This window comes from Labeo rohita, chromosome 19 (assembly GCF_022985175.1).
Source record: "Labeo rohita strain BAU-BD-2019 chromosome 19, IGBB_LRoh.1.0, whole genome shotgun sequence".
Taxonomy (NCBI): domain Eukaryota; kingdom Metazoa; phylum Chordata; class Actinopteri; order Cypriniformes; family Cyprinidae; genus Labeo; species Labeo rohita.
In genome coordinates, this window is record NC_066887.1 from 11246967 (window position 1) to 11262352 (window position 15386).

The following is a 15386-nucleotide window of genomic DNA, read 5'->3' on the forward strand; positions in this document are numbered from 1 at the left end:
AATATAGCTAGATGTTCTATGCATATTTCCAGTATGTTCTCGAAAATAAAAAAAGTCTTTGTTTCACGCATGTTAATTTTCCAAAAGATTCAGTCTGATTTGTTGAACTGGTTCAACGGTTCACTAAAAAGAACTGATTCGTTCTGAAAAATGATTCGTTCACGAACTGGACATTACTAGTATATTAGCAAATCTAAGCAAGTGTTGAGATCTCTTCTGAAGCTTCAGAGAAGACACATATGAGATTACTAGGGTTTTTTTCCTCAAGAGAAAATTATGAAAAGTAGGAGACTTGTTCATTTGCTCTATATTTATTCTGCCTGGGAGAAATGGTTGAGATATTAAAGAGATCTCATTTGTGATTTTCTTTCCTACAGGTATCGAGACTGATGATCCATGCGATCTAAATAGGGCAGCACAGATCCGATCAGCTTTAAACATAACCCTTCCCTTCTCATTTCACCGAAATCATAAAGAAAATGCAATTCCCTCCTATTTAGACATGCACACACTCATTAACACCCTGGACTGAGCCATCAGAGGTTTGGACATCACTCAAGGGAATTGCTTTGACCTAGATCCAGTGGCAACCATAAGCAGCATAAAACACAGGGGACAACAAAACACTTCTGCAAATCACACACTGATCACAAAATGTTTTTTACAAGGGTAAAAACAAAAAAATAATGATTGAATTGTTTTTTCAAGATCTGTACACTACCATACAGTTCAGAGTGTTCCAGTGAGCTAGCTGAATGCGGGGCTAATTTCAAGTGCGTAGGGCTAATTTGAGCTATGAATTGCTCTTCAACAGCCTCAAAGCTCCTGTCGTCAGGTTGCCATGGCTACTTCGGGACTAGACGTGCTGCTGAGTTGCCAATCAGCACTGTAGTTTACAGCAGACACCCACCTGTAATGTCACTAAAACACACTGCAAAAAGAAGGGGACACAGCAGGACTCCAGACAGTGGAGAATGCCAAACCAGGAAACTCGAAATGAGTCAGGACATTCATTGGAAACACGAAGCGGGGCTTGGAAAAAACTGTATTTTCACTTGTTGTACTGCCTTCACCTTTTCCAATCAATAAAACAGACAGCGAACGCACACAGATACATATAGGAACAAATGATGTGAACTTCACCTTGCTGATGTGGAACTCCAGTCGTCGCATGTATCGCTCTATGGACTTGATTTGCTAGGAAGCAAGAAAAGAAAGTTTCAAAATCAAATTTGCTCACTGAAAAAGAATAGGCAAAAGGAAAAACATTTTTTACACAGGGATGAATTTAAGCTCAGAGTCCCAAATTTTAAACACGTGTGGCGATTAGCGATTAGTGCGGTGCAATAACGGGATCACTGCTGCAGGAATGCAGCACATCATTTGTGCAAAGCTGCTTATTTTTCCCGCTGCATGTTTCTGACTTTAACAAAAAAAGGTCACCTTAAACAGGTTAAGAAGCATTAGTGTGTTAGGGACCCTACCTTGTCCAGATCATAAAGCACACCCTGAAAAAGAAAAAAGATCAAATCAGTGGAAATGCTACAGAAATCAAGATTTTATTACTAAAAATTGATATTTGGACAAATACCCTGCTGAAAAGACCATCTTAGACCAGCATGAAATGTTTTAGATCAATATAGCCATGCTGGCAACAAAATTGAACTGATGAAGCACTTAAAATAGTTGACCAGGAATTTCTTGCTTCTTTTAGCTAATAAAGAAGTCTGACAGCAGCACACCAGCCTCCAACTAAAACATATGCTGCACTGCAATTAATGACTTCTTAATGCGTTTTTAATTTCTTTTTGTACTTTTTTAACTTGTTTATTTGTTTGTAATAAAAAAAAAAATCTGCCACTGCAGTATGCCAAAATGTATCTTATTAAAAATACATCTCTGAAAATATGTCTTAATATCTTAATATCTGTGTTGCTTCTCATCTTATTTAAAGCATTTCTAGATACTATATAGATACTAGATACTATTCTAGATACTAGATACTATAATATATGTTTTTGTTTTTTTAGTCTCTTATGCTCACCAAGGCTACGTTTATTTGATCAAAAATAAAGAAAAAATGTTATATTGTGAAATATTATTCCAATTTCAAATAACTTTTTTCGATTTTAATATCTTGTAAAATGTAATTTTTCTCTGAAGACAAATTTCAGCATCGTTACTCACATAACAGTCTTCAGTGTCACATGATCCTTCAGAAATTATTCTAATATGCTGATTTGCTGCTCAAAAAAGATTTCTTATTATTATCAATGCTGAAAAAAAAGCTGTATTGCTTCTTATATATTTGTGGAAACCATGATAGATTTTTTCTGAATTACACTGCCAGTCAAATGTTTTGGACAGTAAGATTTTTAACGTTTTTAATGAAGTCTCTTCTGCTCACCAAGTCTGCATTTATTTGATCCAAAATACAGCAAAAAATAGTAACATTCTAAAAATATTTTTACTATTTAACCCTTTAACTTTCACCCCAATTTTTGAACACAGACGTGAAAAGGCAACATCCAAACTTAAATGATTATAATTCATGAACAAATACATTTTCTAATATGATCTGAAGTACCATTTCGATAGTAATGCAATGTCAGATTTTAAAATGAGCTTCAAAGGATGAGTTCTGAGGTTTTAGACTTTCAACTGATATATGATTTTTGATCATTTCTAAAACATGATAGGGAAAAATGACTTTTGGTGACAAAGGTCAGAACTCCTGTTATGATGTAGATTTTTGAGGTACACTCTTGTCATAAATTAATCTATTACTGTTATATATATATAGGAGTCTTAGACCTTTCCAGCGAAATATAGTTTGTAATGAGTAGAATAGGATTTAATTGTGATATAGTGAAATAAAAGTAGGTGTCCCTCTGAGAGGTCAGGTGACAGTTAAAAGATTAAAATAACTGCGTTCTATTTGAATATATTTTAAAATGTAATTTACTGATTTCAAAGCTCAATTTTTAACATCACGGTCCTTCAGAAATCATTCTAATATTCTGATTTGCTGCTCAAAAAATTTTTTTGAAAAAAAAAAAAAAAAACATCAGATCAGAATATTAGAATGATTTCTGAAGGATCATGTGACACTGAAGACTGGAGTAATGATGCTGAACATTTAGTTTTGATCACAAGAATAAATTCCATTTTTAAATATATATTCAAATAGAAAGCAGCTATTTTAAATAGTAAAAATATTTCACAATTGTACTGTTTTTGCTATACTTTGGATCAAATAAATGCAGGCTCGGTGAGCAGAAGAGACTTCTTTAAAAAAACATTTGAAATCTTTTTAGTAATGTATGTGATTAATCAAACTGCGTGTGTCTTTGTTAAATTCCTTTTAAGTTTTTCAGCAGGGTATACACTCTTAGAGTCATTAACAGTAAATCTGAGTAAAGGTGCTTACACACTACAGAAAGCACAATCAACGTTTGCTGAATAGGAATGCACAAGGTTGATTAAATTGACTTGACTCAATTATGAAGACGTTTAAAGAGACAGGACCAGGAATACACTGGATTGGACTTCCAAAAACACAGAAACTAAATCCAAAATGGATATCTATATCCAGGAGTGCACATAAGTTTTTCAGTCTGGTTCTCATTAGATGTGATAATGCTATTATATTTTAAAATAAAAAGTGATTATTAAATAAAATATATATATATATATATTATTGTACAGGTTTTTTTTTTTTTTTTTTTTTTTTTACTTTTTTTATATGAATTTTCATAATTTTTAAACCTAGAATCAGCAAGCTTTTATTTTGGTGGGTTGACAAACGAAGCGCGTCAGAATAAAATTTATAGATTTATATAGAATAGATTTATGCTTTCAGTTTGATAAGAATTTCAATTGGTCAATCTAAAACAGCGACTGTGCATTAACAGCTGTCAATCATGTCGGTGCGCAAATTAATTTTAATTTTGGTCACTCTTTCATACCTGAATGCCACTTATGTGCACCCCGTCTATATCATTGTTTAGCTAATTAGCTTGGCCCCACTGGAACTACACCAACTGGCTGCAAAAGCCAATCCTGTATTCTGACTAAATCAACAAACAACATTTAAATTGTAAAAATGTCATTACACTACAATGTTTCACTAATTGATGATTTGACTTTGGAGAGTTTACTGTATATGTCTCTGCTGTCTTTGATTTCACAACTTATGATAGTTTCCTATTGAAATCAATAGATTTGCAGCTCTCTGACACAGCCTAAACTGTAGTGTGTAGGCACACTGATGATGTCATATCCAGTCTCACCAGTCTGGAGTTCCTCTTCATGTCTTTCATGAGGGAAGTGAGTTTATCCAGCTCTGTTTGGTGCACCTCTAGATATTCACTGACGGAAAAGAAAATGACAAAGACTTCAGAACAATGGCTAAACACAAAGATTTCATCACAGCCTTTCTGAGCAGCAGTGATTCACGCAGTCAGTGTGCGTACAGTATGACTGTAGCGAGAGCTGAGAGAGAAGATCTATGTGACAGGAGAAATCTGAGTCAGACATCTGAGCAGCACTCACTCTAGGCCTTGTTTGAGGGCCCCGTAAACTTCTTCCACTCTTTTGGGCTGCGGCTCTCGCGAGCTGCTGCTGCTGCTGGACTTGTGCCCGGACAGATGGGGCTTCCTGGGCTTTGAGATGGGCTTCTTCTGCACTGCTGAGTTCCCCATGAATGAGTTACATCTGAAAGCACACAAACAAATGTGAATGAGTCTTAAGAAACTTGTCAAGAACATGTGGTGGTACTGTATCGCCATAAAACCAGACAGAAAAAAGAAATTATATTTTGCTTCGAAAAAATGAAGCCTTATTTTTAGGACCATCACAATGATGTTTATATCATAGTTGCTGTGTTCCACTGCTGCTTATTTGATTTTAAAGTTGAGCTCTATTGCACTATATTGCATCACCTAATGTCTAATGTTGCTGTCACTCATCCAGTTGACAATTTAAAAAAAGGAAATATAAACAAACAAACAAACTAAGATATGTGTGTATACATATATATATATATATATATATACGAAAAGTTCAGATGCAAAAGTCTATAAATCCATCTAACGTATTTCTTTAAAATTAGTATTTCTTTATGGCTACATCGTATTTCTGGGACTTCTGATTGGGCTGAGGCTGGAATTTAATGAGTTCTGCATCTGAACTCCTCATATACATATATATATTGCTGCTGCTGACAATATTTAATAATAATAATAAATACTTAATTTAATTTGCAAAGGACATTTTATTTGCTTTACTGCCTTTAATGTATGCTGAGAAAATGAGCATTTAATTAATTATTAATTATTATTAATATAATTATTCATAATTATATCACACTGTTATATATCACAATTACATTCCACTGCTGCTTATTTTATTTTAAAGTTGAGCTCTATTACACTATATTGCATCATCACCTAATGTCTAACGTTGCTGTCACTCATCCAGTTGACAATTAAATGAAAAAATGAAATATAAATAAATAAATGAATATATGTGTGCGTGTGTGCGTGTGTGCGTGTGTGCGTGTATATATATATATATATAGCTGCCAAAAAAAACTCCTAAGACTGTTTGGATTCTGACAGTATTTTTTGTAAAAAAAATAAAAATATAAATAAAAATAATAATAAATATTTAATTTAAATTGCACAATACATTATATTTGTTATACTGCCTTTAACATATGCTGATAAAATTAGTATTTTGTTAATTATTAATTATTATTATTATTATTAATTTTTATTATTGTTATTTAAATAGAAAAATAATTCTAAGAAATATAGAAAATAAATTACTACTTCATTGCAGTAATTACAATCTTGCATTAAAATATAAAAAAGAAATGACAAAAAAAAAGACCAGATGCATTATAGCATAACTAAAATAAATAAACAATTCTAACAATTAATACACAATTACACAGAAATAGTTAAATAAATAATTTCTTATTTTTATTTTTTAATTTTGGGGTGAAGTTATTTCTGTGCAGTTTTGTATTAATTATTATAGTTATTTATTTTAACTACACTGTAATGCATCAAGTCATTTTATTTTATTTTTTTAATTTCCGTTTCTGTAAAATACAATCTGGAAATGCTTCCAGTGTAAAAGCCAAAGAGTTTAGTGCAGATTTGAAGCCTGTAGTCTAGTGTTGCCATTTTAGTGCACTTCATGCTGTAATATCCATGCAAATAAGCACCCTCTTCTCTTTTGGGAGGCTTCAAGGATTCGTGTCATATGCGGATAAAGCTTGTAGTGTTGTACATCTAATGCCACTCTTCCTCAATGCTTCCTGACATTTAAGACTTTTGTCAAAAGGCAGGGTGCTCATTAGTCTACTTCTGATGTCACAGTCCACCACATCTAATAATATTCCCGTTTCATAATAACGCAATGGCAGCTGGTGGCTTGACATGTCTGAACGTGTCACACGCAGTCAAAAAAAGCACTGGAAGTAGTGCTACAGTAAATCTAGGCCATTGTGTAGAATGAGCACATGCTGTTGCCTAAGGGTCATCCACTCACGATGCACTCCGTCATGCTAAGATAAGCCAGTGTGCACTGAACAAACACACTCTTTAGTGCTGTTACTGCAGCCACTGTTTCACATGAATACAATGTGGGGTTCTTTCTTATTTTTATATTCTAAAATCTAGTGGAAAGTCTTCCCAGAAAAGTACAATGTTATTGCAGCAATGGGAGAAATTAATAGTTTTAAAATGTTTTATGGTTGTGGTATTTACAAGTTAGTTCTCTGGATTGCCAGAACTAATGTTTTATATTCATCAAGTGGGTCAAGCAGCTCATCCAGAGAGGGGGGTTGGTGTTTTAGCCTCTGACAGGGCAGATGACCTCACCGTGAGCGTCTCTCCTGCAGGGTGCTGAAGCCAGCGAACGACTGGCTCCTGATGATGCCATTGGGCCCTCCAGGAGAGTGAGTGCCAGCAGCCATGATGTCTGGGAAGCGGGAGGACACTCCTGTAAGGAAGCAGAAAGCATTCTGGGTAAGAGAGAAGTCAGTGGTGTTGGGAATGACCAAACGCACATTTTTAACCAGTAGTCCATTTAAAGGGAAAGTTCACCCAAAAATACACCTATGAAAACCCATGAAAGATTTACATTATTTAAAAAAATCCAAATCGTTTTATACATAGTTTGGACTATGGGGGGCACCATTATTTCGATGACTTGCAATGGTTGCACTCAGTGAGCTACTGGTGCTACCTGTTGCTATTTTAACCGCAACACAACTCGGAAAATAAAATACTGAAACGATGCCACATTGTGCGGCTTTTGGCTGTAATTTTCAGTCGAAGGACAACAAGAGAAGCAATGTTAGTCTTCACTGTTTTCTTAGCAATAAAAAGAGGAGAAAAGAATGGGAAGACGCCTGTTTATGAATAAAACGTCCTAAAGACCCACGCCTTTGTTCTCTCCACTTTAGCCCCTGATGCCTTTGGGGCTTTTAGTAGACCACAGCTACTGAAAGAGCTTACAAATGGCAGAGACAAGAAATGCTAGATGCCATCCTGGCAGGATGTAAAGATGTCGATGCTTGTCATGAAACAGCAGTCACTGAAGGAGTTTCTCAGTGTGGATTTTACTCAATATCCAGGGATGTGTAGATTCATTGTGGGGGGGGGGAAATTAGATGGTACGGCATTTGGCTTAAGCCTAAGCTTATATCCATCGCCACCTGTAAGCTCTTTTAGTAGTCGTGGTCATTGTATCAGTCTTTGTATCAGTATTTTCTGAGTTGTGGTAAAAATAGCAACAGGTAGCGCCAGTAGCTCACCATGTGCAACCAGTTTACCATACCAAAATAATGGTGCACCCCTTAGTCCAAAATATGTATGAAACAATGTGGATTTTTTAAATAATGTAAATTTTTCATGGGTTTTCTACTACATATTTTAGTAAGAACCATAATTTACATTATATAAAGCCATACAAGTCTTAATATCTGGGGTTTTCTTTCTATCCGGATTCTATTTGGATTACAGATAATAATGTTGTAAACAATGTTCAGTTTTTTTGACTGTTTCGCTTCATAAGACCTCAATATATCACCAGGAGCCACAGGTATTCATTTAGTTTTGCCTAAAATGCTTTTTTGGCTCTCAAAGTGACTTTAGCATTGACTTTCATTCTATGAATCACCAAGGACCATGGTTTCAGCTAAATATCTTTCTTACTGTTCTACTAAAGAAAAAGTCATCTACATCTTCAATGGCCTGAAGGTGAGTAAATTAACAGCACTTTTTCATTTTTGGGTGAACTATCCCTTTAATGACATAGGAAAAACACATAAATAATAAAAACAGGGTTCTACAGTGCAACCATTTCAGTCGCAGTCGCTTTAATTAGTTGTCGACAGAATTTTGAAACAAAGTCACAACTGAGCCACTGCGCATCTCCATTTGAACACAGTGGTGTTTGGTTTTTCGAATGTGCGTTTTTAAACGAATCTAGTGAGTCAATGAATTACACATTTATAAAGACAGTCACTTGCTTAATTCCTGAATGAATCAGCCATTCAAATGAATCAAATGAATGAATTATTCAGTAATAAAATCAGTTACTTGCTGCCACCTACTGGCAGTTTTAGTTTGATTTTCACTTTTTTTTTTTGCTAATACTGATTTGATATAATTGGTAACTTTTATTCTTCTTATTCTACTGTGTAGAAATTGTAAAAAGCTTATAAATATATATCTATTTTTGGAATTTGACATAAAAGATACTTTTAATCAAATCAGATTACAAATGCCATTACAAAGGTTAACAAAAAACCCTGTAAATCACTTTAAGGAGTCAAATATCACCTCGTAATAAGAAAGCTAAGTTTTTAATCAGAATTTCTGATTATTGATTAGAAGGTGCTCCTGAATCTTTTGACTATGCTCCTACATTTTTTTAAATTAGGAGCATGAGTGATTAACTTAGTGAACCTGACACACATTGACCAGATCTTACTTTATGAAAGATACTGGCTCTCTAATGAAAATATCTTCTGACAACTGTGACTCTAAATGAAAGTACATAAAACCAGCTAAAAATCACACAGGAAAGCAAGCAATGAGTCATTTAATCTCCAGTGTATACAGTTACTGAAAATAGCACTGCTGGGTGAGAAGACCCCATACGGTGCACATCAGATGTTTTCATAAAGCGCTCAAGCCACCTGAGCCCAGCGCAGATCAAGACACCGAAAAAGCACTTAGAAACACGAGGCGGCCAAATAGAGCCCAGAAAGACCAACGTCATCACTCATTTCTATCAAGTGTAATGATCCAGCAAGGGCACAGAAATCTCCCGCATACAAAAAAAGCCTAAAGATCATCTCTGATCTCCTTATAGCTCATCTCCAACCTCCCATAATTCATAATTCTTCAGAGCAAAGCAGGATGATGACAGCGCTGGCAAACCCCCGATTTGAGGGTAATGAGGCTACGAGATCTGTGATCATTGATGTGAGAGACTCATTCTGACCCGAGATCAGCATGTAACCCTGATCAGCACTGATAGCTACACCAAAAAAAGAGAGCAAAATCTGGGTTTTGCGGCTGAGACTCTCTTTATAATTGAGGTTACATACTGTGTCCAGAGGCCGTTTGTCGGAGGTAACCATACACTTGTGGGTCTATGCTCAGTGCAATAGATACATAATTGCTTACATAAAGCTAAACAAAACCAATATGTCTCTGGGATTGATGTTGTTTTGCAGAGAAAAACAAAAGAGTCTTGTATAACGTCTGCCATGCTATTTATAGGCACTGTAATATTGGCTTTGCCTCTAGAACATGAACTTATGCCCTGTGCATTTTGATCATATGACAAACCTCAGATCATCCGCATTGAACAGGGAAACAAAAGGCAGAAATATTAAAAGAATACATAGTAGCATACAATTCTTGAAGCCTAAAATAACCCATCAAATCAGTGAAATGCTCTACAGAAAGGTGATATTAAATTTCCATATTTTTAAAAATATATGTCACTTGTGTTGTTTGGTGTCCATAAGGTCAACAAGTAAAAACTATACCAGCTTAAAAAGGGCACAATCAATTTCAAAATAAATGTATTTAAATAATGTATATTATACTACAGTATATTATATTAATATTCAAAATTAATATTCAGTTATGAAAATAGGAAAATATGTTCTAATAAAACAGCTAGTAACATAGCTAAATAAATTAATAACACTAAAAATAATAATTAAAAAAAGAATAGATTAATTTCATGTCTGCAATGGTATTTTAATATAATGCAATGAATATACAGAGAGTAAATATTATGTTATTTTAATTAATATTCTTTTATATCATTTTTTGTATCAACATAAAAATGCATGCATTAAAGGGTTAATGCTGAAATCTATCAAAACGAACACAAGGAAACCAATACAACCGACTGCTTATTTCAACAAACAAAGGTTCCACTTCAGTTTCAAAAACACAAAGCGACACTGTGCCACCCAGTGCATGCTGGGATTGTTCCACTCATTCTATTCAGGCCTAGTCGTCTCGGTTCACAGGCACTCGTGAAGTGCCGTTGATGTGGGCTACGTCATCCCCGTCGCTCCGGGCACGACGGCTCATAAGTATTCTGAGTACAGCTGCCTGGCACCCAACTCTGAACCCTTCACTGTGTGAGACGGATGACGAGGACAAAAGAACCAGGGAGGGGGGCTTCATTAATTTGTCACCTCCAGCAGGGACCATGTTTATCAGACCCGTTGAGGGTGTAAGGGGGTCTTGAAGCTAGGCTGGAGAAGTACTGAATAAAAAGTCTGTGTTTGAAGCAGAGGGGGTCTCTCGTTTCCTTCCAGCAGCCCACATTATAAATTCTGACTAGTGTTTTTGTTGTTTTAAGCATAAATCTAAGAGCATCTAGCGAGATGCTTAAAACAGGAAAACAACTGCCAGTGGGGAAAGAAAAATAAACAACTGAAGTTATATTCTCTGACAAATATGAATATATTACATTCAGTAAAAATGCCTCTTTTTAATAAGAATGCATAATATACCAGTCAATACTGGATATTTAATTGTTCATGCTCATTTCCCATATTTTTATATTTAGATTACCTTTGCTGTCACCTTTAAAAACATTCATTAAAATTTAACACTGTTAAATGTAATCTTTGGCAAACCTTAAAATGAATATCCATTTTTCATACTATTCATTATAATTTTATGATGCCTAAATTTACTAGTATCTTGTAAAGGAGAAGTTCACTTTACTCACCCCCTTGTCATCCGAGATGTTTGTGTCTTGTTAAAAAATATTATTTCTTGAGGAAAAAATTCACAAATTATCTCCATATAATGGACTTCAATGATGCCTCCAAGTTTGAACTTCCAAAATGCAGTTTAAATGCAGCTTCAAATGGCTCTAAATACTCCCAGCCTAGGAAAAAGGGTCTTATCTAGCAAAATAATGGGTCATTTTCAAAACAAATTGATAATTTATGTACTTTTTAACCTGAAACACTCGTCTTGTCAAAGTTTTCCCGGGTTCAATATGGTCAATAAAGTTAGGGTAAGTTGAAATACTCCCATTTTTTTTCTTCCCCAACTTCAAAATCGTCCTACATCGCTGCAGAAGTACTGCATTTTGGAAGTTCAAACTTGGGGGAACCACTGAAGTCCACTATATGGAGAACATTCCTGAAATGTTTTCCTCAAGAAACATAATTTCTTATCGATTGAAGAAAGAAAGACATGAACATCTTGGATGACAAGGGGGTGAGTAAATTATCTGTACGTTTTTGTTCTGGAATTGAACTTCTCCTTTAAAATGACTGACTTTAGAGTTTTTTTGTAGTTTAGCTTTTCGTAGCCATTTTCAAGAATGTTGGTAAGCAAACAGCTGACGGTAGCCATTAACTTACATTGTATTTTTTCCACACTATGGAAATCAATGGCTACCATCCACTGTGTGGTTTACCAACATTCTTCAAAATGTCTTAATTTGTGTTCAAAAGATGAAAGAAATACAGCTTTGGAGCAACTTATGGGTGCGTAAATAATGACAACATTTTCATTTTCTGGTGAACTATGCCTTTAAAGGGATAGGTTACCCAAAAATGAAAATTACCCAATGATTTACTCACCCTCAGGCCATCCGAGGTGTAAACAACTTTGTATGTGAATGGCTGTTGAGATTTTGAAGAGATTGTGATTTGGTGAGAATACGCTAGTCTCGCGAGAACCAAGTTTTGGTTACAGGAAAGGAAAACCAGTCTCGTCTTAGAGACAGGAATGTCACTCTCTAGTGAACACGAGAGATATGTGACCCTGGACCACAAAACCAGTCATAAGGGTAAATTTTTCAAAATTGAGATTTATACATCATCTGAAAGCTGAATAAATATTCTTTCCACCGATGTATGGTTTGTTAGGACAGGACAATATTTGGCAGAGATACAACTGTTTGAAATATAGAATCTGAGGGTGCCAAAAAAATCAAAATACTAAGAAAAACACCTTTAAAGTTGTCCAAATACAGTTCTTAACAATGCATATTATTAACCAAAAATTAAGTTTTTATATATTTACAGTAGGAATTTTACAAAATATCTTCATGGAACATGATCTTCACTTAATATCCTGATGATTTTTGGCATAAAACAAAAATCAATAATTTTGACCCACACCATGTATTTTTGGCTATTGTTACAAATAAACCCCAGCGACTTAAGACTGGTTTTGTGGTCCAGGGTCACATATATGGATATTTTTCTTTTGCTAACACATTGATTTGCTTCATTAGGCCTTTATTAACCCCCCCAGAGATGTGTATAGCACTTTTTATAATGGATGGATGCACTTCTTTGGGCTTCAAAATCTCAACACCCATTCACTGCCATTATAAAGCTTGGAAGAGCCAGGACATTTTTAAAATAACTCCAGTTGTATTAATCTGAGAAGAATGTCATAAACACCTAGGACAGCTTGAGGTTAAGTAAATCATTGGGTAATGTTCATTTTTGGATGAACTATTCCTTTAAGGATGTCACATATAAACGATTTTCACTGAAAAACAAACAAAAAAAATGAATGTGATTAAAATCAAACAAATAACATCAGGATTGTAAGAATCCATTTCCTCTCTGCACTTCAGCCCTCGGAAAAGTAATTTCCCACGCAAGCACGTGTGCACGGCCCCATGCACACATGCACAAGCGGACACTATCTGCACACGTGGATGTCATCAAACTCAACCCACACTGCAACTTAACAGCAGCACGATTCCTTTCGGCTGTATAAATTATAGTTTCTATAGTAACAGCAGACAATGCACAATGTGTCCAGTAAAAGAACACTGTTATCATGGATCCCCCGCAGCAGGCCTCCTCCTGTCCTTCTGCTCTGAGGACCCGTTGTCTTCCCCGGTCTTTTGCTCCAAGGTAGGAGTTCAACCCACCCCGCTTCAATCCCAGCAGCTGCTCTTGTTCCACACTGACACTTGCTCTTCACTCCGCCTTGGAAGAGCGATGAACTCACTTCAAACATCCATGCCAGGTGAGAAAAACTGTAAGGCATGTGGCCGTGACCGACTGACCCTGTTCTACTCATGCTGTAGTAATGTGTGCTTTTGGGCGGTGTCGCCAAAAGGGCCAGAACAATGAAGTATATGAGAATGTGCAAAACTACATACACTCAAAATCTGAATGACCAGATATGTCATAACAGGCCTGGCTTACATCTTTGCACAGGAAAGGACTCTTTATTATAAGCACAAAGATTATAAACACAGTGAAACATGATTCTAAAGCAGGCACACGAGGACTGAATGGATGCTCTTGTGTTGCGACCGAAAGATCATGTGATCATGATAGTGGCTGCTATTGTTTAGCAGTGTCCTAAAAATCCAACATTTCTCTTAAAATTGGGAGTTTAAAATTGGGCACTTTAAAGGGATTGTTCACCCAAAAATAAAAATTACCCCATGATTTATTCACCCTCAAGCCATCCTAGATGTATATGACTTTTTTATTTCAGATGAATACTATCAGAGTTATATTAAAAAATGTCCTGGCTCTTCCAAGCTTTATAATGGCAGTGAATGGGTGTTAAGATTTTGAAGCCCAATAAAGTGCATCCATCCATCATAAAAAGTGCTCCACACACCTCCAGGGGGTTAATAAAGGTCTGCTGAAGTGAATCGATATGTTTATGAATGAAAATATCCACATTTAAAACTTTATAAACCTTAATCTCCAGCTTCCGCTAACTGTTCAGTGGATGATGTACAAACCATAACCTCTAGTTTCCGTTAGCTTGGCTCTTACAAGACTAGCATGTTCTCACCAGATCTTACGCTACATCTACGTCCTACATCGTCCACTTGAACGCCACTCTCTCGTAAACGTGCGTACATCAGTTTGCAGAAGCTAGAGATTGCATTTTATAATGTTTTAAATATGGATATTTTGCTTTCACAAATGCGTCCATTCATTAGAAGGCCTTTATTAACCCCACGGAGCCATCTGGAGCCACGAAGCCATTTTATGATGGATGGACGAACTTTATTTTGCTTCAAAATCTCAACAGCCATTCACTGCCATTATAAAGCATGGAAGAGCCAGGGCATTTTTTATTATAACCCTGACTGTATTCGTCTGAAAGAATAAAGTCATATACACCTAGGATGGCTTGAGGGTGAGCAATTCATGGGGTATTTTCATTTTTGGTTGAACTATCCCTTTAAGTTTATCACAACATGAATACTATTTGGGTGAACTGTTCAAGTCTACCATGTCTTAACAGTATGCATTATTTAAAAATATACAGGGTGCAAGCATAAAATGTTTAATAAATGCAATCAAAGCATTTACTAATTTGACGTGGGCTTTAGCAGCCTGCACAAAAATAACTAAATATGGGTTAGCTATAAAGCACACTGATTGTATCTCCAAAATGCAAACAGGATGTAATAAGCACAACTTTTTTCGACAGTGCAAGAACAAACATGTGAGACATTCCCCATGTCAGAAAAAACACAAACACACATTACAATGTGACACAGGGATGCCCAAAAATAACAAAAATTGCAAAGAATGTAAGGAGGGAAAGATACAAGGAAATACAAAAACCCCCTCTTTATTTGGGTCAGCAGTTCAAACTCTTGAAACTCTTTGAAACTTTATAGTGTTCAAAATATTGTAGATAATATTTGATTGTTACTTTAGAGTTAACCTAAAAAAAAATCCAAGTTCACATTTTATACATGCAAAGAGAGCCTAATGAGGTCCTTGCACAATTCCCATACTAGTCATATCTGCTTTATTGCTGGTCAACCAGAATGGTTTTACTGGTGAAGTCTAAGAGGCAAAAACA

The 15386-nt window shown here is 35.5% G+C and overlaps 1 protein-coding gene across 4 annotated transcripts in view; it reads right to left on the reverse strand.

The window, feature by feature from the left end:
* ripor2 (RHO family interacting cell polarization regulator 2) overlaps positions 1 to 15386 on the reverse strand; it is an 85614-nt gene that overhangs the window by 23592 nt on the left and 46636 nt on the right. For all 4 annotated transcript variants that reach the window (XM_051136398.1, XM_051136397.1, XM_051136401.1 and 1 more), the window contains exons 2-6: positions 6894 to 7014; positions 4555 to 4716; positions 4293 to 4371; positions 1485 to 1508; positions 1144 to 1197 (exon numbers count right to left, since the gene is read on the reverse strand). In XM_051136398.1, the coding sequence (XP_050992355.1) occupies positions 1144 to 1197; positions 1485 to 1508; positions 4293 to 4371; positions 4555 to 4716; positions 6894 to 7014 (440 nt within the window). The remainder of the gene's footprint in view (positions 1 to 1143; positions 1198 to 1484; positions 1509 to 4292; positions 4372 to 4554; positions 4717 to 6893; positions 7015 to 15386) is intronic.